Here is a 23,210-nt window from a genome sequence, read left to right as displayed (position 1 = left end):
AACTGCCGCGCCGCCCGGCTGGCCAGGCTCCGCCCGGCTCCGCAGAGCGCCGCCCGCCCCTGCCCGCCTCCCCGCCGCTTCCCACGGGGCGTTTTCTCGGGGCTTCGGCGACTGGAAGGAGGAGGTGGCGGGGCTGAGCGCTGCGCTTTGGGAACGGGCTGCTGTTAATGGCAAGGGTCGCGCTCTTCTTATTGCAGGCTTTTAATATATCTTTTATATACATATTGTTTATATTATTTATTTTAGAGCATCAGTACCCCGCTCTCCAGCCAAAAAGGCTCCCAAAGCAACTTCCATGACTATTATACGGTTTTTAATTGCTGATGTTTAGTTGTTCTAATGATTGTTTCCCCACCCCTGGGTTTTTAGCGGTTCTTATTGAGCCCTTGTCTGTTGGGGGGCGGCGGCGGGGTATAAATTAATATGTAATATTATAACATAGTATCATACGCAGCTGCCTCACTCCAAAGCAGGGGGATGTCCTGAAAAAACGGTTCTTTCAGGGTGGGGAAGAGTTGGAGCAGACAGGTGAGAGGAAGGGAATCAAGGCTGGGCTCATTGGAGCAAAGCAGGGCATCTGCCTTACAAAGGGAAAGTTACAAACAAAAACAAACAAACAAACAAAAAATATTCCCCCCCCAAAAAAATTAACAAAAAATCTTTAAACTATATTTCCTCCCCCCCCCATTGTACTTCTGTTTAAACTTAGAGGGGCTCCTGGAGTCATTCCTGTCAACCTGTGGCTGACCAGTTCTACGCACTGCTCAGCCAACCCCAACCCCAAAATATTGCTATGGCCAAGACATTCCATTTATTTATTTTATTTATCAAATCTATATACCACCCTTGGCCTGGTAGATATTTCTGAATCATGAATCTGTGCTGTGAGTAGCAACAGCCAGCAGTGGCGTAGCGTGGGGGTGCAGGGGGGGCCGGCCGCACCGGGCGCAACATCTGGGGGTTAGGGTTAGGGGGCGCAAATCCACGGGTTAGGGGGCGCAAATTACTTGCCCTGCCCCGGGTGCTGACAACCCACGCTACGCCACTAGCGTGGGTTGTCAGAAACCGGGCAAGGCAAGTAATTTGTGCCCCCTAACCCGTGGATTTGCGCCCCTAACCCTAACCCCCAGATGTTGCGCCCGGTGCGGCCGGCCCCCCCGCACCCCCCACGCTACACCACCCACCCACGCTACACCACTGACAGCCAGGCCCTAAGAGCTGTTGACCCCGGACCCTGTTCTGGCTGCTGCCACCTTAGTTTGACTTCTGGCAAGTCCCCTTGTTAGAGGGGGGAGGCACTGAGAACAGGCTGCTGGTCCACTTAATATTCCTCTATTTTATTCCACATCCTGGAAAGAAGACAGAGAAGAGGATAAATTGGGGGGGGGGAGAGACAATAGTTTTGCATAGGTCTGGAATTTTTTTGGAGTCCTTTGTGAATAGTCCTGTGAAGCACATTAAAGGCTAGCTACACTTACTAAGGAGCAATGCCCAGGGAATGCAATCGGGTTTACTGCTGAGTACTTATTGTGGTATGAACCCACACTAGAAATTGTGACAGCAGGTCTGAACTGCGATAAAACTGGTGTGAACTGCAATGTTGGCTGTTCTTCATAAAGGAGGACGGTAAGGAGAGAACAGAGGCCACACAGCAGAGAAGCAACTGTGACAACAGGGACTTCTGAACCAAAGGAAGATGGTTTGTGCTAAATATTTGCATTGGCCATCTCCGACCTCACTGGACCTGCCAGTTCCAGTGTTCTCTGCCTGCTCTTTTGATCCCAGCTGCAGCTCCCAAAGCTTCTTTTCTGCCATTGTACTACTTTTTAAAAGGCACACTATGGTTTTGAAGAGGTTTCTAAATAATTTTGGGCCATACCTGGCAAACAACTAGAGACCAGTTGTCAGAATCATTGTTTCCTAAGTATCTGCCCTTACACCCACCCACCCACACCCCAGGCTGTACTGTGTGGGCTGGCAGTAATAGCCAAAATGGCATTGTCCTCCTTTTTATATGAGAAAATGATTCATGCCCAGCCTTGCCACTTGTGGCAGTTTAGCACCACCTCGTGGACAGATGTTATTTGTACAAATGCTCCTCTTTCATTTAGGTCGCTGGCAAGGGAGGAGCTTTCTAATCATAGCGCAAATCTTACATTTTGCAGGGTCTGCTTGGAAGGGCTTCAGCCAGAGTTATCTGCTGGCATTTTGGTGAAGTTTCCACAGGTTGCAATACATCTGAGCTGCTTTGCATTTTGACCTAGCAAGGGCTGACCAGCTGTCAAAGGAGGTGCGGGAAGTATTTGCCTTCAGTGACCATAAGAAAGCATTTCATAACCCAGCTGGGCAAAACCTTTATTAGACCCAAGCAAAGTGATGCAAAATTGTGGAAAGCTTTTGAATTCCCCAGAACTCCAGTCTTTGATTTAACAAGGCCAGGTCCACCGTCCCTTAGACCATGTGGGGGGGCCAGACTATATTTTTTTTGGGGGGGGGGAAAGAATGAATTCCTATGTCCACAAATAACCCAGAGATGCATGTTAAATAAAAGGACACATTCTACACATGTAAAAAAATGCTGATTCCCAGACCATCCACGAGCCAGATTGAGAAAGTGATTGGGCCGGATCCGGACCCCGGGCCTTAGGTTGCCTACCCCTGCTTTAACTTCAGCATAAGAGGACATGGGTGAGTCCCTTTAATGAGTTGAGTAAAAGGGCACATTGGAACTGAAACTGATGTGATTGGATCTCCCACCTTTTTTACTCTTTAATGCAGCTGTGGGAGCTTCACATTTGTTTGGACTAGTGGTGCTGGAGGGGTGACGGAGAGGTTGACCCCTCCCACAAAGCGACTATTAGTCCTGCAGCAGAAAAACACAGTGGAATTAATTGGTGTGTATGCGATTGAAAAACAGTATGAGAAAAAGTTTAACAGCCCCACCTGTTCTGCTTCAGTAAAATCTGCTTTAAAAATAAAGCAAAGCTGGAAGGGTTGTTCTTGCATTCTGGTTGCTTTTGAAGGGTTGCTTTTCGAGTGGGGAGAAGTGACAGGGATTGCCTCTCTGCTCACCTAGTGGTCCATCCTCTTTGCTTGCTTGTTGCCTGCCAGTTAATGTGGAGCTGGTGGTGTCCACTTGCCTCACCCCTTGAAGGGGTTCTGCGTGGAATTGGGAGAGATGCACTTGAGCAGAGGGATGAGAAATGCATGTGTAGTGTTGTGTTTGTATGAGAGAGAGCTGGAAGGGGGAGAGTCATGCGTATGGTCTGTGAGAGACTGAAATACGTATGTGAGCAAGAAGTACAGATGAATGTGTGCTTTGAGTGAGGGAAAGATGCACTTGGGTGGAGAGGGAGAGGCATTTGTGTAATGTATGTGTGAGAGACGGTTCTGTGGGGGTGGGGTGGGGGGGCGACCTTGTGTGTGAGAGAGATGGTTCTCTCTCTCTCTCTCTCTCTCTCTCTCTCTCTCTCTCTGTGTGTGTGTGTGTGTGTGTGAGAGAGAGAGAGAGAGAGAGAGAGAGAGAGAGAGAGAGAGAGAGAGAGAGAGAGAGGTGTGTGTGTGTCACCACCTTGTTTATTTTTCCTAATAGTGTAAATAATTGCCATGTGATCTCCACAAGCAGGACATAGCTTATTTCCCACAATAAGCATGAGGTCTGGAAGGGGGAAAGTGCGTGTACACAGCAGTGCGTGTACTTGCTCTAATTGTGCTTTGCCCCTACGGCAGTCATTTTGTGACAGGCACTCCCCCCAAATTCAAAATGTGCCCACTGTTCCAAAAACTTTGGCGACCCCCTGCATTAATGTATCTCTGTGTCCCATCTTTTTTGGTCCTTGGTACTTAACAGTCTGAAACCCTGTCTCTCCCCCTCCCCATTCTGAGAATTGATTCTCATCCTGGCACATGAGGATTCGTTTCTGATTTTCTGAGCAATAATGTAGTGTTAGGCCAAACTTTGTCGATTTGGTGCTTTGTAGTAGTGATAGTATTGTTGTTCCACTTTTGTTAACATGTTTGGATCAGTTGTCCCCTCTGTAAGCAGGTGTGTTCTATAAGGCACACCTGCACAATTATCTGCTTTCTTACAAAGACAAGATAAGCAGAAAGTTTACAGGTTTTGCTTGTTCTTTATGTTCTTTATTGTGTATGCCTCCTATGGTTATACTAAGAATTACTTGAGGTGGTACAGATGGGTTAATAGTACATACCTACCTAGGCTCTCTTTACTTGCTTTCAATCTTCACCTTTGAAGCCAATAGTGAAGATCAGTATTTAGCTCAGAATAAGTTATTGTGTGTATTTATACATAATACACATTACTCAACCTTTTCAATATTTAGGACTTTAGAGAGTTCACACTGACCCTTTGTGCTGCATATATTTTTCTGGGCTTTTGACCACAGTCTGAAATAAACTTCCCACTTTTATCGCGCAACATAGAGCCTGTGTTGTTAGTTATTTGTAAATCTTCCAAAACCTTTTATGTAAGCAAGTTTAAGAATTCATTTCTGAATTTTATAACTTTGAATCCTAAGGAATATGTAGAATATGTAAAGAGTTTCAACATACCCCTCCTGGTGTTAGGAGGAGGTGGCTACACAGTTCGCAATGTGGCCCGGTGCTGGTGAGTCTTCTGGAAGCTTTTGTTGATAATGGGTTGGGGCTTCACCTTCCTTGGATATAAAATGGCACAGGTTTGTGTCATGTGAAGGCTTCACTGTAGTCTGCCTTTCATTTTAGGACTTATGAAACATCATTACTTGTAGATGAAGCAATTAGTGAGGAGCTTCCATATAGTGGTAAGTTGAGGACCTACATGTTCAAATGTCACTGATGTCACTTGTAGCATATTTAGTTTCCCCAAGTTATTAGGATCTAGATAACTTAGGGGGATAGTTCAAAAGCAATGACAAGGCTTCATGGAGTAGTTGCCACTTGTAGAACCTTGTTGCATGGGCTGGCCAGGGCAGGTGTGGTGTGCAGAGGAAAATGTCAGCTCACTATATCGGTGCCCAGGTCCTGGTTGGGCCCATTGTTATCATGTGGCAGCAGCCCGGCTGCTTTGGGTTCTAGCCCACTTCTACCCTGAAACACTCCATTTTGGGGGTTACTATTGGCTGCTGCTAACAATGCTGCCAGTGGTAGCTTGTTACGGCAGATACAGTGGGGAACCTCTTGCTGGTGGAACTGCCCTGCCAAGAGAGGCAGTGTCTGTGGGTTGGGCTGGGTGCAGGGATATCTCCACCTCATCCAAATTCTCCAGCATGATTTGTTGGGGGTGGGAGTTGGTTAATCTGTAATTCGCCAACAGCATCTTTCAGATTGTTTCAAAATATGAGGGTTAAGCAGATTTACGTGGTGGAGGTGGCGACCAACCTTTGGCCAACTGATGCACAGAATCCTTAAAGTCAGATGATCCTAACACCAGCAGGACCACCTTATCAGGAATTTAACAGATTCCAGAGGGTCTGCATACACGCTAAGTGTAGTCTTGGTTCCTTGACCTTGCTCTGTCTTGGAAGACAGACATTCCGTTGTGCCTGCAAAGGGGAGGGAAGTGCCTGGTTCTATGTTCTGAGACAGGTAAACCCCCCAAAGAAAGTGATTCAAAGAGGCCACGTGCCTGATACTGCCTTGAGAGAGAGAGAGAGCTATTTGTCTGCGTCTTTCTCCATAGCAGAGAACGACTGGCAGGCGAGGAGAGAGAAAGATAGGGCCGAAAGGATCTTGGAAGTTGTTTCTCCGAGCTCCCCTGCCCCCCTCTACCCCATTTTCCTATCTCTGCGCTTCCCTGCTTTCTCCCGCTGCTGCGGGCGAGGGAGCCGAGGGGGCGTGGCTGCGTCTCACGTGCGACGTCGCCGCCGCGGTGGGCGGGGCCCTGTTTCCTGGGAGGCGGGGCGGCGCGCGGAGCAGCCACTGTGACGGAGGGCGGAGCCCGGCTGAGGCGGAGCTCGGCAGGCGCGGCTGCCCGGCCGTTGAGAGGTCCCGTCGGGTGGGCGTCGAGCGCCGTTGCTGTCAGGAGCCGCCCGCCCGCCTCGCTCTGCCGCTCGCTCGCTCGCTCCTTGGCTGACTGACTGACTGTCTGCGCCGGGAGAGGAGAGCCGAGCTGCCCCCGTCCTGCGAGGGGCGGACTTCGCGCCCGGCCATGGAGGGCGGCAGTGGCGGCGGCGGCGGCGGCGGGGGACCCTCGCGCGGGACCGGCCGCGAGAGGAAGAAGAGCAAGGTCCCCGCCGACGAGGCCCCCGCCACGGCCGTGCCTGGAGGAGACCCCGGAGGAGGAGGCGGCGGCGGGAAGTCCCGCAAATTCGTGAGTGTCTCCCGAGGGGCCGGGAGGGAGGGAGGAACGGAGGGGGGGGGAAGGACCTGCCGGGGCCGCACCTGCCCGCCCGCCCGGCGGCGTTTCGGAGCCCGCGGCCCCCGCCGCCCCGTCCGGGGAAAGGCGGGCAGAAGCGGCCCCGGCCTCCGTCTCCCTCCCGCGCAGGTGTCCCGCCGGCGGCGTCTCCCTCGGGGAGAGGGGGGAGAGGGGGGGGGCTTAGGCGGCCCCCGGGTGCCGGATCCGTCCCTCTCGGTGCCCGGCAGAAGTTCTCCCTCCCTTCCCTCCGCACGTGCCGGGCTCCCTGCCTGACCCCTCGCCCCGCTCCCTTCCCTTCGGGTGCCGGCAGGCGTGGGATTTAAGGGGAAAACAAGAGGGGTCTACCAAAGAAACAGGAGGAATAAGAAAGGCGCCGCTTCTTTACGGTTACAAAGCCAGGACTGTAAAACACACGGCAAGTTTGGAAACCAGAAAAGAATAGACTGAGACAGATTTTTTTTTCCTATAGGAAAAAACACACACCTCATGCAGGTTTTCTTCAACGTCTGGGTAGCCTTGCTTCTAAATAGGAAGGTCTTCAGCAGGTACCCAAAAGAACACAGTGAAAGGCACCTGACCGACCCCATTAAGCAATACAGTGGTACCTCGCAAGACGAATGCCTCGTAGGACGAAAAACTCGCAAGACAAAAGAGTTTTTCGTTTTTGAGTTGCTTCGCAAGACAAATTTCCCTATGGGCTTGCTTCGCAAGACGAAAACGTCTTGCAAGTTTGATTTTCAATGCATTCCTATGGGAATCCGTGCTTCGCAAGACGAAAAATTCGCAAGGCGAGAAAACTCGCAGAATGAATTAATTTCGTCTTGCGAGGTACCACTGTATTCAGGTGCCAATAGTTTCTCTCTCTGTGTGTGGATCAGGCTTGGATCAGGAAGAGGGCAGGCTTGATTTTGGATGGTGGGGTTGAGCCAAGTTTTTCCATATAGAAGAGACTCCGGTTTCTGATCTCTCCCTCTCCAGTTAAAAGGACCTCGGAGGAGGGAGGGCAGGAGGCTGTGAAAGACCCTCTGCTTTTTAGGCCCTCAGCAGTTGCTAAGAGTAGGAGAATCCTGGGCTAAATAAGGTGGTTCCTTATGTACCTTTATGTTTCAAGTCCCTGTAAAATTTGTGTGTGTCTGGTGTGGAAGATGCTAATTCTCAGATGTCTTTGTTTCTTATCACCTGGATGTTTTGCCAGGGCAGGTGAAATTGAAAATAAATGCCCCTCCCCTCCCCACCCTGTCTCCTCCTCTGCTGGGTGCCAGGTGAGCAGTGGCAGGTGCGTGGCTACCTTGCCCCGTGGGTGGGCTTGCCCTGTGTCCAGGGCCATTATAACATCTGAACAGATAAGCCAGTGAGATGACAGGGGACATGTATATATTATTTCACAGCCATTTTTCTAAATGTAGGAGTAGATTAAAAATGTGTTTTTCTTGTACTTCAAAAATGTACTTCGATGCTGAGTCAGCCACTCTGTGGAGCCTAAATGGATGAAAAACAGAGTACAAATGCTAGAAATAAAATAAAGAAATAAATGAGATTATTTTGCTTTGGGGTGGAGCATTTTAAGATAAATGGGACAAGGATATCTCTATATATGCCTGCAGATAGGCTTTCATACATGGTTGAAAGAAGAGAATATAGGAGCTGAGTTAGGCCAAGGATGCAAATATGTGGATGGGGAAAGTGGAGCTCAGATTGAGGGAAACAGTCTTTTCCAAACATCCTTCTCCCTCTCCTCTCCTCACCCCGAAGTTCTATTGAAGGTTGTGGCATCTTGTTTCAACTCTTAATGCTTCCTGGACCAGGAGCTTCTTTGAGTGGAGTGGTAAAATTATACATAATTGTATAGGAACCCATGACCATAAATAATCAGATTCCACAACTGCTGCTCGTATTTTGTTAGCTAAAAAGTGGAAAACCCAAGAATTACCAACAGTAGAAGAATGGCAGATGAAGATGATGGATTTTTCGGAGCTAGCCGACCTAACCAGAAGAGTCCGCGACCAGAAGGAGGAGGAATATCAGGAAGAATGGAATAAATTTAATGATTATTTAGTTAAATTTGTTAAGTTAAAATAACCGGAAACAGCTTGCAGATACTTAATAGGCTTAGGATTTTGTTTATGTTAAGTGATGAATTAATATGTTTAATTATATAAGGTGAAGATTTAAGGATGTTAATGTTTAAGTTAAATTTTATAAAAATTGGGATTTGGAAAACCATTAAAAGGACTTGCAATGAAATTCAACTAAGGGGAAGCGAGGAAGTCACTTAACAAAGTTAATAACGGTAATTTTCGATAAGGCTATGATTTATGTTTGTTAAGTTTGTTTGTCTTATGTGTTTGTTTGTTTATAATATTGTGAAAACCAATAATTTTTTTGGAAAAATAAATAATCAGATTCCTTTCTCTATCCCCTGCTAGGCCGTATGACATCCGGATCAAACATGAGATCATTAGATGATTAAAAGCTTTCATGAACAATAAGGTATGTCCTTTGTTTTCAACATAAATATTTGTGAACTGCCATTTCTTACTTTTTTAGAATCAGTAGGCAAACTTCAGAAAGTCAAGTGAAAAATGAGGGTGGTGGTTAAGAACACAGTGTAACTCAGCTCTGTATAACAATTGCTCAAGAAGCCAGACCATTCTTCAGTTTGCAGTTGAGAACAGACACAAAAGGGAAGAAAATGGAATAGGAATGGAGGTGGCTATGGGAAGTCATGGGATAAATGTTTTAATTGAGACTTGAGCCAACCCAACGAATATATGGTGCAAGAATTTTCCAGTAGCTGGGAATAGGGGCGGAGAGATGAAAGAGAGAGAGAGCTCTCCAGATTAGAATCAAGCTGGTATTACTATTAATGATAATAATATTTGTTACTGTGGCGTTTGCCTGTTCGTTTGAAAATGTCTGTACGGGGGGGGGGGGGGAGAGGGTTAATATGTAGACCAGTTGGAAAGCCAGAGGCGGAGCCTACCTGTTTATAAAAGTGCTTAGCCCGAGGTTTGGGTTGTGGGTATTTGGTTGGTTTTAGTGGGTTGGTTGGTTGGGAAAGGCAGTTGGAAAAGCAGTTGGCAGACAGTTGGAAATAGACAGTTAGTGCAGTTGGTTCTTGTGTGAGGGGAGGTAGAAGAGATAGAGACAGGATAAAATAAGACTAAGAAGGTAAAGAGTAACAACGTTTGGAATGCAGTTAAAGTTTATTGGTGTCTGTAATAAACTACACTCTTCTTTGTTAACTTAAGAACCTGACTGAGACGAAGTGGTTTATTGGGGAAGACCTGGTTGGTGGTAGCGGATTAGTGGTGTATGGGACAATAGTCCGTGAGACAACTGGGGGCTCTGTACAAACTCCACAGTTACTATACCATTTTATCCTTTTTAAAACAAATAAAACAATCCAAAATAGAACATTTGCAGAAGAAAATCAAATATAAAGTGTACTTTCAAAGCAACAATACTAGCAGGAAACTAAAATATTATCTCAAAGATTTCAAATATAGACTGCACGATTAACACAACAAAGTTAACAAACACACAAACAAAAAACTTAAACATTTCAAAATAAAACACTACTAAAGGAGATCAAATATAAAAGACACATTTGAAACTGCATCATTGTCAAAGAAATAAAATATTATCATAAACATTAAACACATCTGCTGCTGCTGTTGCTGCCCCAGCTGGTTCATGGCAGGCAGATACTGCTGTGGAAGCTCAGGCTCCAAGTCCTGGGTCACCACCAAGAAATCTGGTGCTGGGCAGAGAAACAGAGAGGCTCCATGGAGACACCAAGTGCCATGCCAAGTAGTGTTGCACATGGTGCTTTGCCTCAGGAAGCCTTCCCCTTCTATATACCTGATGGAAAGGCAGATGATATGGCAGGGTCTCAGGCTGATGGCAGCCACCTGGAGCAGAGCGCAGCCACGCCTTCCTTCCAGCCAACACACGGCAGCAGCATGGAGGTTAAGAGGGGAGAAGAAAGCAGTAAGAAAGTAAGAGAAGCAAGGGAGTAGAGCTATTTGAAAATAGGAACTGTATTGTATTGGAAGGAAGGTAGCAAGACGAAGCAAAGGGGAGAAGAAAAAAGGAGAAACTTGATCAGAATGAAGAGGCAGTGTAAATTAAACAAGGAGCAGAATTGAAGGGAAATAGTGTGAGGCATCTAAAATGTATATAGGTTAAAGCACATCAAAACTTTGAGGAGAGAAGAGATGAAGTGTAAATGAACTTCTAGATTAAGAGGGAGAAACCTCCGGTGTGATTACTCTCAGTTGAGATGCTCCCCTTCTTAAATTTGCACACTTATGGGATCTTCCCCACATCACTTTTGCACATGTCAGCTTGGGGGGTGTCTTGGCCCTCCCCCCCCTTACACCTATTTCCCAGGTTAGACAGTTGCCTTACTCTCCTCCTGTGGCATTGGCAACCTTTCTGTATGTGCATGCACTCAATGGGTGTGTCCCCCCCTTTTTTTAGTTTGGAATTAAGACGATGCTTGAAACGGAGGAGGGGATCCTGCTTTTGGCAAGAGCCGTTGACCCCAAATCATCCATGATGATTGATGCTATCACGCTACTGTCACGCCCTCTGCATTCTGCCTCAGCCTGTGGATATGTAAGTGACTATAGGCGATTTATCTTTTGGTTTAGTTGTATTTCATAGGTGGGCAGTCTAGCACTTGGGATCCTTTTCAAAATACATTAAAAACTGGAAGGCTACATCTAAATGGCAAGTTTTAATGTGCATGTAATCTGCACAACGGCCTGAAGCCTAAGAAGCAGAAGCTGAACAAAGCTTGTGTAAGGTTTGGGGTCATCCCCACTTTGAAGCCCAGCATCTTACTCCATATTGCTTAGGAGGGTTTTTGGTCCCCTGGATCCAAAGCAACATTGGTTCTTAACAGTTTTTAGAAATTTTAATACAGTAGATGCACAATTTATCAAACTCTTACATAGTTTCCTGTTGCGAGCGTATGAAAGTCAGACTGCCATCTTTAAAGCACCTGGGAGTGCATCTCATTGAACTCATTGGGACTAGCAAGTAGACATGGCTCGCATTGCACTGTCAGATAATCTGTTACTGATTTGTTTTCCTTACTCTTACATAGGCATGAGCACGTTCTGGTGGCACTGACACAACGAGCAGAAATGGATGAAGTGGAATGATTCAAACCCATCTTGGATGGGCTGAAGAGTGACACCTCAGTGGCATTAAAGGTAACAAGTAGGCCTGCAGCAAAAAAGATTTTTCTGTACTTCTGCAGACCTCAAACTTCTGCTGATGCATTTTTATTATTGCTCAGTCCTCATTTTGTCCATATAGCCACTGGTACTTATGTCTTGAATTTGCTACTTATTTTACCAGCATCTTGGACTCTTTTTTGCTGCTTTGGTTTTTGTTTTTATTTAATCATTTTTTCAAGACAAGCAACACATACAACAAAAACCGCAATAACACTTATAACACAATTTAACATTTCAAATTTGAGTACTGATATACCTATGACTATACCTTTTTAACAATATTTCCCCACCTCTCATCCCCCTTCTTCGCACCACCGTCCGCCTTATCGCTTAAATATTCCTTCCAGATTTCTTCATATTTATTCATTCTTAAATTGCGTTGACATGCAATTCGTTCGTATGTAGCTAGTCTGTCCATATTATCAATCCATGTGCTCAATGGAATCTTTTTGCGGCTCTTCCAATTCATCAGAACAAGTTTTTTTGCTTCTAATATGGCACGGTACATCCATTTTTTTTGACCCCTTGTAATGTCCCACGTTTCCAGTATATAATTTAAAATTAAATTCCATTCCCCTAAATAACAATGTTTTTTTAATTTTTGAAAAATATTTTTATTAAGTAGAAATTAGAAAACATACATATTCACAACAAAAGAAAATACAAAAGAAAAAGAAAATACATCTAACCAAGGGGAAAAGAATTAGAGAATATTTTGTCTCTCTTCATATTTACAGTTATTTATACCTCTATAAAATGCTATTCACAATAAAGCGGTGAAATGAAAGATAAGATATCAGAAAAAAGAAAAAAAGAACAAAGAAAGAATAAAGAAGTAAAAGAAAAAGATCATAAGTGAAAATTTTTAAAAGTAGGTAAGTACTCACAATACATAGCCATTTCCCATCCATATTTATATTCAATTGTATAATTTCATCTTGTCCTTATCTACCTGAAATAAATTGTTGTTTTTTTTAAAAAAGACTTCTACCGTTTACCTCAAGCGTTTTTAATAATCAGTTCGTCAGAACCTCTGTTCTTCATATTTTCCCTTTGGATTTCCTTAATGTCTCACTTTGTATTTTTTTTTATATTACGCACAAGATTATTCTAAACATAACCAGATTTTTGTAGTTGAGTCCTGGTTTTGTTAATAATCATTTAAGAACTCCCATTGCTTCAAAACCATAGTTTTGGATTTTCTCCTTATTATATCCGTCAGTTTTGCTAATTCCAGGTACTCACAAAGTTTCCCCAACCATTCTCTTTTTGTTGGGATGCTGTCTTCTTTCCAATAGCTAGCAATCAAAATTCTTGCCGCTGTTGTCGCATATAGAAATAAGTTAGTTTTATCTTTTGGGATATCTTTATCTAGAATTCCTAATAGATATACCTCTGCCTTTTTTGTGTGTGGTGTCCTTATCAATTTTTTTATTTTGTCATGGATCATGTCCCAAAAGGTTTTAATCTTTGGGCAAGTCCACCACATGTGATATAATGTACCTTTTGTTCTGTTACATTTCCAACATTTGTCATTGTTCCTTTTATTTATTTTTAGGTACCATCTGTGGTGAATTTTTCTGAAATTCTCCCTTAATAAATCACACACAGTAAAATTTATGTTTTCCTCCCAAAAAGTTTTCCATCTTTCCAGATCTATCTCATATCCGAAATCGTGCTCCCATTTTAACATGTTTTCCCCTTTCGTCTCTTGTTCTAAGGTGGTTTTCATTAATAATCTATACATTTTTGCAAGTATTTTTTGATCGCTTTGCAATATTTCCTTTTCTAATTTTGAGGTTTTATTTTCAAATTCCCCCTTTTTATGTCTTTTTTCATATGTTGCTTTTAATTGATAATATTGTAACCAATTTATTCCAAATGTTTGTAATTGTTCGTAAGCTTTTAATTTAATATTTCCGTCTACATCCTCTAATATTTCCCTATATGTTGGCCAAGTCTCTTTTACATTACTCTTTAATGTTGTGGTTGCTTCCACTGGCGAAACCCATTGGGGAGTTTTCTCAATAATTTTTCCTTTTGATCTTTCCCAGACATCCAATAGAGCCTTTCTTACTATGTGATTTGTAAATTTTTTATGTTGTTCTTTTTTGTCATAGAATAAATAGCCGTGCCAGCTGTATATTTTGTCCCAGTCCTCTAGTGTTAGGACTTCATTATCTTTTAATAATATCCATCTTTTTATCCAACACCAACACGCTGCCTCAAAATACTTTCTTAAATCTGGCACTGTGAATCCTCCACTTTCCCTTGGGCCCGTCATTACTTCTAATTTTATCCTTTCCTTTTCCCCCTGCCATATAAAATTTGCAAGATCTCTTTGCCGGCTTATAAAATATTTAGTTCCTATTACAATTGGAATCGTTTGGAATAAAAATAGAATTTTGGGGAGTATCATCATTTTAATCATAGATATTCTTCCTCCTAATGATAGTTTTAGTTTTCCCCATTTATCCATACTTCCTTTAATTTCTTTCCATTTTTTAATATAATTATCCTTAAATAAATTTGTATTTTTATTTGTAATCCATATCCCTAAGTAGTTCACTTTATTTTCTATTTTTAGTCCTGTTGTTTCCTCTAATTCCTTTTTCCCTTTCTCAGCTATATTTTTAGTTATCAATTTCGATTTAGCTTTGTTCAATTTAAATCCTGCTACTTCGCCAAATTCTTTCATTCTTTCTAATGCTTTTTTATACTTTCTTTTGGTGTTTTGGTTGTAATGATCACATCGTCTGCAAATGCTCTTACTTTGTAACACTGTGTACCAAGACATATGCCCTTTATTTCTTTGTCCTTTCTCAGAGCTATTAATAGGGTTTCTAATATTGTTATAAATAGGAGTGGGGATAAAGGACATCCCTGTCGTGTCCCTCTCTCGATGTCGAATTCTTCTGTAATTTTGTTGTTTAGGATTAATTTGGCTCTTTGTTTTTTGTAGATTGCTTGAATTCCATTCATAAATCTTTTACCTAAGTTTAAACTTTCACAGGTTTTGATCATAAATTTCCAAGAGACACTGTCAAATGCCTTTTCAGTGTCTACCAAAAGCATTGAAATTTCTTTACTTGGGTTCATTTCGGCATATTCTATTAAGACTATAAATATTCTAGTGTTGTCCTTTATTTGTCTGGCTGGCAAAAATCCTGCCTGATCTTTTTTAATTACCCTTTTTAGCAGAGTTTTCATTCTATTTGCAAGAACTCCAGTATATATATTATAGTCTATATTCAATAAAGATATTGGCTTGTAGTTTTTTATAAGTCTCAAATCTGTACCTTGCTTTGGGATAAGGGTTATCAATGCTTCTTGCCACTAATTGGGTATTTCTCCTTTGTCTAAAATTTCATTCATAATTAATTGTAATTTGGGTGTTATTATTTCCTCTAATTTTTTATAATATGTTACTGAGATTCCATCTTGTCCTGGCGATTTCCCATCCTTCATATTTTTAATCACTTTTTAAATCTCTTCAAGTTCAATATTTGAATTTAAAATTGCGTATTCTTCTTCTATATCTGGTAATCTATTTTCTAATAAGTATTTTTGGATTTTCTTTTCCTCTTTCAATTCTACTTTATATAAATTTTTGTAAAATTTTATAAATCTTTCTTTGATTTGTTTTGGGTCAATAATTTCTTTTTCTTCATCAATAATTCTATTTATTACTCTTTCTACCTGTCTTTCTTTAATAAACCATGCCAGCATCCTACCCGGTTTATTTGCCTGTTCAAAATATCTTTGTTTTGTCCATGTAATTTTTTTCTCAACTTCTCTATTTATTAAATTCAATAGGTGGGCTTGTAAGTTCTTTATTTTTTGTAGGGTATCTTCATTTTTGGGGTTTTTCACTAAAAAAATTTCTTTCTCTCTTATTTATTTATTTCCATAATATTATTATCTTTATTTCTCCTTATCCTTCCCATCTGTTGTATTACATACCCTCTCATATAGGCTCTACTCGCTTCCCAAATCATTTTTTTATCCGTATCCTGATTTTCATTTATTTCATAGAATTCTTTCAATATTTCCTTAGCCTTTTTAACCCTTTGATCGTCTCTCCGTACCTCCTCGTTCATTCTCCACCTTCTCTTAGTATGATTTTGAAATTTCATATATACTGATACTGGATTGTGATCTGATATCGATCTGTTCAGTATCTCTGCTTTTTCTAAACTCAATATCAACTTTTTTGTTACTCTTGCTATATATATCTTCACCTCACACCAAAATGATCCTATCATCGGGCAGTTAATCATCATATGTACTAAGTTCGCATTTTCACTTCCACATCTCCAGCAGTTGTCTGCATTTATTTTCTTCAGGTAAAGTTTTGCTGGAGTCTGAGTATTATTTTCTGCTGAATAAGTCTTAGTCTTAGATCCATAGATTCTATTTCTGTTTATTTTATACTTGACTCCCATATATCATCTCTTATCTGTACCCCTAACTCTTCTCTCCATTATTGTCTATCATATTCTAAATCATATTTCTTCTAGTTGAGTAGGGTTTTATATAGTGTGAGTGTAGAGTTTTTTGTTTTTGTTGCAGAAATTAAATCTTGTAGCAGCATGGGCGTTTGCAATAATGCTATAGCGTCAGGACCAAACTGCCTTTCCAACATATGTTTCAATAGGATGTATTGCCGTTGTGTTTCACTGTGTTTACTTTACTTGCAAAGTCTTATATTCCACAAATTTATAATTTTCATCAATTAATTGATTCAATGTCAAAATAACTTTTTTCATCCAATTTTGCCAAATTATTACTTAATTTCCAATTTTTAATTTTGGGTTGGCCCATATTGTTAATTTCTCATGTTGGTAGGGGTCATCCTTATTATTTTTATTTATATCCATCCAAATTTTTATAGGTGCTTTAATAGTCTCCAGAATAATAGGATATTTCATAAAATTAGAGCCGAGTTTAGTCCACCCTTCAAGAGGTTCAAAGAAACTATATTTGACAGTAGCCCAATTGGGATTCCTGCTATCTCTCCAATCGTTAGTCTTACTCAGCAGGTAGGCCTGGTGATATAGTTCCAGATTTGGGAGACCAAAGCCATCTTCCTTAGTTGGAAGTTGCATTTTATGTAGTGATATTTTTGGTGGCTTTGTACCCCACAGGCACAATCTAAATAGTTGATTTATTTTTTGGAAGTAAAATTTGGGAATATGTATTGGTAATCCTCTAAGAATGTATAAAAGCTTTGGAACAACATTCATTTTGAGGACATTAACCTTTCCCCGAAGGGAAAGGTTTAGAGTTCCCCACCTCTCAATATCAAAAGAAATCTCATTTATAATTTGATTCAAATTTAATTTTACAATTTGGTCTATATCTAATGAAATCATTATACCCAAGTATTTAATAAAGTCTTTGCACATCCGAAATTGATGGTTTCTATACAATGTAGCCCTTGGCCCAATTGGTAAAATCTCTGATTTTGTCCAATTTATAGAATATCCTGATATTCTGCCAAAGGTTTTTATTTTCTCCATAATTTTTGGAATTGTATCTTCTGGTTTTGTAATAAATAAAAGGATATCATCCACAAATAATACAATTTTGTAATTATCTTTGTTGTGTTTTACACCCTTGATATGCTCATCCTGAATTATTGTTCTTGTTAATGGTTCCAGGCACAGATTAAATAATAACGGAGAAAGAGGACATCCATGTCTCGTTCCTCGATTTAAACTAATCAAATTTGAAATTCTTCCGTTTGTAACAATCCGGGACGTTGGGTTTTTATAATTCATTTTAATCCAATTACAGTCTTCTATGGGGAAACCAAATTTACATAACACAAACCCTATGAATTCTGTCAAAAGCTTTGTCTGCATACATCTGGGGCCAGAAATTTATACTGTGCACCGATCATTCACCCTTGCTTTGGCTAAGGATGATGAGAACTAATAGCAAACTGATGAGGTGGGCCCTGTTGCTGCAGGACTTCAATTTCACCATAAGAAGCGTGAAAGGGTCCCTGAACATTGTGGCCAATGCTTTATCAAGAGAACAGATGGTGAAGGTTAACCATGAACACTTAATAATTTTTCCTGTAGATAACTGAGTTGTTTTAAATGTCTAATGCAGTTTGATCAGGACTGTAACTCTGTTCAGTTAAAACTCTGTTCAGTTAAAACGTCTTTAAGGGGGGAGTGATGTGGTGTTTGCCTGTTTGTTTAAAAATGTCTGTACAGGGGGAGAGAAAGGGTTAATATGTAGACCAATAGGAAAGCCGGAGGTAGAGCCTACCTGTTTATAAAAGGGCTTTGCCTGAGGTTTGGGTGTGGGTAGTTGGTTGGTTCTAGTGGGTAGTTGGTTCATTTTAGTGTGTTGGTTGGTTGGTTGGGAAAGGCAGTTGGAAAAGCAGTTGGCAAACAGTTGGAAATAAAGAGACAGTGCAGTTGGTTCTTGTGTGAGGGGAGGTAGTAGAAATAGAGACAGGATAAAATAAGACTAAGAAGGTAAAGAGTAACAACGTTTGGAATGCAGTTAAAGTTTGTTTGTGTCTGCAATAAACTACACTCTTCTTTGTTAACTTGAGAACCTGACTGAGACTAAGTGATTTACTGGGGAGGACCTGGTTGGTGGCAGCGGATTAGTGGTGTATGGGACAATACGAATGCCACAGCAGCCCTTTAAAAATATGAAAACAGGGTAAACATGCTCCCTGTGCATTTATTCACCTCTGATCAATTGTTTGCTTTGAGGAATATGTATATACAGTGATACCTCGGGTTAAGTACTTAATTCGTTCTGGAGGTTGTTCTTAACCTGAAACTGTTCTTAACCTGAAGCACCACTTTAGCTAATGGGGCCTCCTGCTGCTGCCACGCCGCCAGAACACGATTTCTGTTCTCATCCTGAAGCAAAGTTCTTAACCTGAGGTACTATTTCTGGGTTAGAGGAGTCTGTAACCTGAAGCGTATGTAACCCGAGGTACCACTGTATATTAATTGTTAAGTGGCCAGGTCCTAAGAGCAGAGTTGAATGCCTCATAGCTCTTATCTCTTTCCTACCCATAATATGGCATCTGCTGGTCAGGATGTCCAGCTTGCCTCTTTGGAAACAAGCTCTCACCTGGCTGGATTTCGAATTTTGTGCCATTTTGACTTCAGCTGGCAGATGAGAGTTTTCCTTTTGTTGAATGTTGGAAAGGACATGTTGAATATAAACTAAATGTTATGTTATTTTTTAACACTTGCTATATGTAGCCCACTTGTGTTTCTTTCAAACTTTGTCCTCTCTCAAATTACCCTGTTACTTCCCTTAGTACACTTCTTTCCTCCTTTATAATATATTGGGAATTAAATTGTTTATTGAACAGAGATGAATAGCTGGCTCTGTTTTTGGCTTCACTTTCATAAATATTTAGATTTGATTCCAATGATTTCAAGTTCGCTGCCTGGCTTATAAATGAATCTGAGAGTCAGATTTGATGTTACCATTGGGAAAGCCACAACTAAAAAAAAAAAAAATAGCAGTAGGGATGGGTGGGTATTTAGAGCTCCCAGCATTTTCCTGATTTAAAAAACTTCCACGATGCTTTTTGTCCCACAGGGCAAAACCTAGAGATGCGTAGCTGCATGTTTTGCTGCCTAGGGCAAAAAGGGAAGGAGAATTTTCATCAGGAAAATGGCACATGTCCCAGTGGTGATCCAAATCATTTGAGGTTGGATGGTCATCTGTTATAGATGCTTTAATTGAGATTCCTGCATAGCAGGGGGTTGGACTAGATGACCAATTCTATGATTCTGTGAAGTTCAGATGTCCAACTGAGAAGAGTGAAGTGTGTTCTTAACTGCCTCTGGATCCTGAGGGCCAACTGGAATGTGCAGTCTTGAGACATTTCCTCAGAGTTTCACCCCGTCACCATCACCACCTCAGAAGTGGTTTACCGCATTACCTTCACCAATCTCCAAGCAGTTGTGGCTAATTTACTTGTCTCCAGTACGGTATGAACAAACCTTTGGCTCCCATATCTACCATGCACATTAATCAGCTCTGTTCCAGATAACTCAGCATAAACAAACTCTCTTGCTCTCTGTTGTACAAAATTCATTTATTCCAAGTGGCAGTATGAATATTGCTGGAAATGCTCAGGATTTCCTTACCTTTTCAAGAACATTTATTCCCTGTGCAGGCCTGTCTAAACAGAAATATATGGCCACGCCATCCAAATTTTGCACCATGAACAGCTGAAGTCTGTGACATGTTCAGATTATCACAGGACCTACTCAGCCACCTATTTGACTTTTATGATTTCATTCAGGCATTGCACATAGGCAGGCAAGAGTATAATCTTAGCATGAGGGCTAGAAACTTGTAAAAATGAAAGCTGAGGTTCCCAGGAACCTGAATCCTGCACGCAGCACCACATTCTGCATGTGGATATGAGCTGGAGCTGAGGGGGGCACCACCCTTGCCTTAGTAAACATCACCCCACCTTGCTTTCCACCACGCTTCCTCTCTAGAAGTGGCTGGGAACTCTAAGGATAAAATAGTTCGAGAGGAGGAGAGGATTTCTTAATGCAATGCTTCCAGGCAGGGTATTTGGTTCTGCCCATCACAGGCAGAGACGTGATGCAGACCAGCAGCCTCCCGCGATTCACGTCATGCTCAGGACTGCGCTGAGCCTAGTTCCAGTTTAAGGGATCTCAGTCCTCAGATCCCGTGACCCTTCCAGCTGTGCCTGGGCCCCATCCCGGGGGTTCTGCTTCCCCACTGTGGCAGGTGCCTGGCACTCGTTCTTCCGGAGGATGGCAGAACTCAGCTCCTGCATGAGTTTGTCACTGATGGACAAGTCTGCCTGGAAGCTTTTCTTCCTGGGGGCACCAACTTGAGGCTCCTCTCCCATTGGAGGTTCTGGAGGGGAGGCAGGTGCCTCTATTGACTGCTCCTGTTCCCAGTCTGGGGCAGGCGGCCCTTGAGGCAACTCAGTCATTCTCTCTACAGCAGCACTTGGGGCCACACTGTGTCCTGGGAGCTTGTCTGGGAGGAGGTCCTTCCCCTCCAGCCTGAGGGTCCTCTCAAAGCAGCATCCTTTTGCCATGTTGATTCCAGATGTCCTGGGGGCTGGGCAGGGGGGCAGTGAGCTGGATACTGCCTGCTCTGAGCATGGAACTGGCTTTTTGGTTCGGTCCACGGGAGGCAGCAGGGACTGTTGGAGCTCCAGAAATCCCATGTCAGCAAAGTTTCCCACCTCCTCATAGACAGGCTCAGACTCAGCCGCCTCCTGCTGCTCCTCTAGTGAATCCTGATGCATTTTCATTGGCTGTGAGGAGTCAAGGCAAAAGGAGGCCATTAATGGATTTGCCATAGCTTGGGCTCACGGCAGAAAGAAACATTCCACAATTGTTCTGAGCAGGGGTTGCCTGTCCTGTTTTTCTGCCTGAGGCAAAACAGGAAGGTGCCATCTCCACCACCGTTGAGCCTCATTTACTGGGGTTGTGCAGCGGTTTCCAGCAAAATCTCACCAGAAACCACTGTTGCTTCTGCAGTGGTAGTGGCAGCAGGAGCAGGTGGGACACTCATGGGGACACTGCCTCCTGGGATTCTGCCACTGAGGTGGCTGCCTCAGTCTACCTCAAGGTTGGGTTGGCCCTGGTTCTGCAATTTTAGGTCTCTGCAGCTTGGACCAATAACCTAATTGCCTGAGGCTCAAGCCTAGTCTAGTAAGCTACCCAGGACTATGTGTGCACTCACACAAATCCTAGAAGTCTGGCCTCCTGCCCTGGTTTGGCTCTGACATTGCAGGTGTGAGTGTCTAATAGGCCTCGACCACAAGTCAAGGCCCAGGCTGCCACTCTTCCTTCTCCTTGCCATAGCAGACGGCAGTCCTGGGTGAGGCTAGAGGCAACTAAGCTTGTCAGTGGCTCACACTTTGTTTGGCATGCATGGACAATGTTCAAGTTGTCTGAAAAGGCTCAGGATAGACAGCTCAGGATAGACAGCTTGGCTATTCTCCATTCTGGGGTGGCCCAGATCCAACCGGGTTTGAAAGAGGGAGCGCTTGCCCACTCCACAGACATTCTGCAGCACCACGGCCCGGATTCCTCCTTGGCCTGGAGCCGTGATGCATAAAATGGTGAATGAAAATGGATCAGAGGAAGATCAAACCAAAGAATGCACAGAACCTTTGAAGGAAAATACCGATCAAGGTCTGCCAGAACGTGAGAGTGGAATAGTAAAGCGGGAGGCAACAGATGATGAAATGGAGGGGACCTCCATTTCATTATCGTTTGCTTCCTGCTTTTGCTCTTTCTCTTTTTTTCTTTGATCTACTATGCTTTTGCTTTGTTTTTTGTTTGATGTCATCTTCTCTGGGTTAATGAGGGTACACACAGGAAGGTGATGGCTGGCTGATGAAAGACCCTGTGCGAGAGGCAGAGAAGGGAAGGTCTCCCAGGGTGGGAAGCTGGGAGAAGAAGAAAGGTAAGCTCCCAGGTGAGAGCTGGGGAGGGTTCACCCTGTTCTTTGTGAGACAAGGGTTCAAGATCTACCTCTGAGAGAAAGCTTTGTATTTCCCCCCTCTATTAACAGTGTAAGGGATACAGGATAAGTATGTAATACTGTAAATGCATAGGTACTTACAAAAAACATGGACAGTGTCCTTCGTGTGTGCAGGCGGTGCTGCAAACAAGAGGAATAAAAGTGGTCAGATGATGCAATTCACACCACAAGCAGACAAGAAGGAAGAGCAGATTAATCAGTCTTGGTTATGACTTGGAAAGCTTAGCAGAGATCCAGAGGTTGGGGTCGCTGGGTTTATTTTTATACCATCTTGTTTTTCCTTCTCAGAAGGTTCTGCTGTTGCTCTTTCTGGGCATGCAGTTTCCACCTACAATCCAGGGCACCAGAAGAATAAGTCATGAGGAGGCCCTCTAGGCCACAAGGTGAAGGGGCTGGTGGCTCCTCAACCAGCTAAGAGATCTGCTCAAGGTGAACACCAATTCAGATTTATTGGCTGAGAAGAGCTTTCTTAGAAGCAATTCGTTGGTTGCTTCATTGCCAATTGTTCTTCTAAGATAGAGGCCCTGGCTTCACGGACGAGGCTGAGGAGGTTTACTCATGAGCAAAGACAGTGTTCTCAATAAAGCACATTCAGACATCATGTGGGAATTAATTCCTCTTCTAATGAGGAAGTGACTCTCTCATAACTGCGGCTAAACACAGAAATAGGTCACCCACCAATTACTCTTCCTGGGCTCTGGCACGAACTGTACCACTTTCTTAGGACATAGAACCAGCAGAGGGAAATGCTTTACATTTGAGCACAGGGATTGTAAAGCTGTGCATGCTTTGCACGCTTGCTCTTGTTTCATGGAAGAGCAGGGCTTCAGCAGGAGCCAGGTCATGCAGCCTTACCAGGGTCTGGTTAGCAGAGAGCATGGTGGGATTGGTGCTGTCTCCCCGTAGAGGGATCAGGGGCATGGTGCCAAACTTCTGCTTGGATAGGTCAGAAGACGAGCGCCGACGCAGGATGACCGGGCGGATGCTGTCATGCTAAAGGAAGGGAAGTCAACAACTATATTACCAGTCACAACACATTCACTGATGTCATGCCACCTATG

General features: G+C 43.0%; 1 protein-coding gene and 1 long non-coding RNA gene across 4 annotated transcripts in view; one reads left to right on the top strand and one right to left on the bottom strand.

Annotated features, from left to right (window-relative positions):
- Positions 1–3,425: 3,425 nt before the first annotated feature.
- On the top strand, positions 3,426–13,157 carry LOC309373611. Its single transcript, XR_014170088.1, has 5 exons — positions 3,426–4,627; positions 4,744–4,802; positions 10,841–10,978; positions 11,472–11,580; positions 12,345–13,157. It is a non-coding gene; the product is annotated as an uncharacterized lncRNA (long non-coding RNA).
- Positions 13,158–19,682: 6,525 nt separating this feature from the next.
- ARAP3 (ArfGAP with RhoGAP domain, ankyrin repeat and PH domain 3) overlaps positions 19,683–23,210 on the bottom strand; it is a 37,673-nt gene continuing 34,145 nt past the window's right edge. For all 3 annotated transcript variants that reach the window (XM_081917707.1, XM_081917706.1, XM_081917708.1), the window contains 3 exons: positions 23,005–23,142; positions 22,231–22,269; positions 19,683–20,911 (listed from right to left, as the gene is read on the bottom strand). In XM_081917707.1, coding sequence (XP_081773833.1) covers positions 20,285–20,911; positions 22,231–22,269; positions 23,005–23,142 — 804 coding nt within the window. In that variant the 3' untranslated portion in view covers positions 19,683–20,284. The remainder of the gene's footprint in view (positions 20,912–22,230; positions 22,270–23,004; positions 23,143–23,210) is intronic.

This window comes from Podarcis melisellensis (assembly GCF_964234715.1).
Source record: "Podarcis melisellensis genome assembly, chromosome: 7".
NCBI lineage: Eukaryota > Metazoa > Chordata > Lepidosauria > Squamata > Lacertidae > Podarcis > Podarcis melisellensis.
Note: the sequence above shows the minus strand (reverse complement) of the source record. Positions and strands in the feature narration are given on the sequence as shown.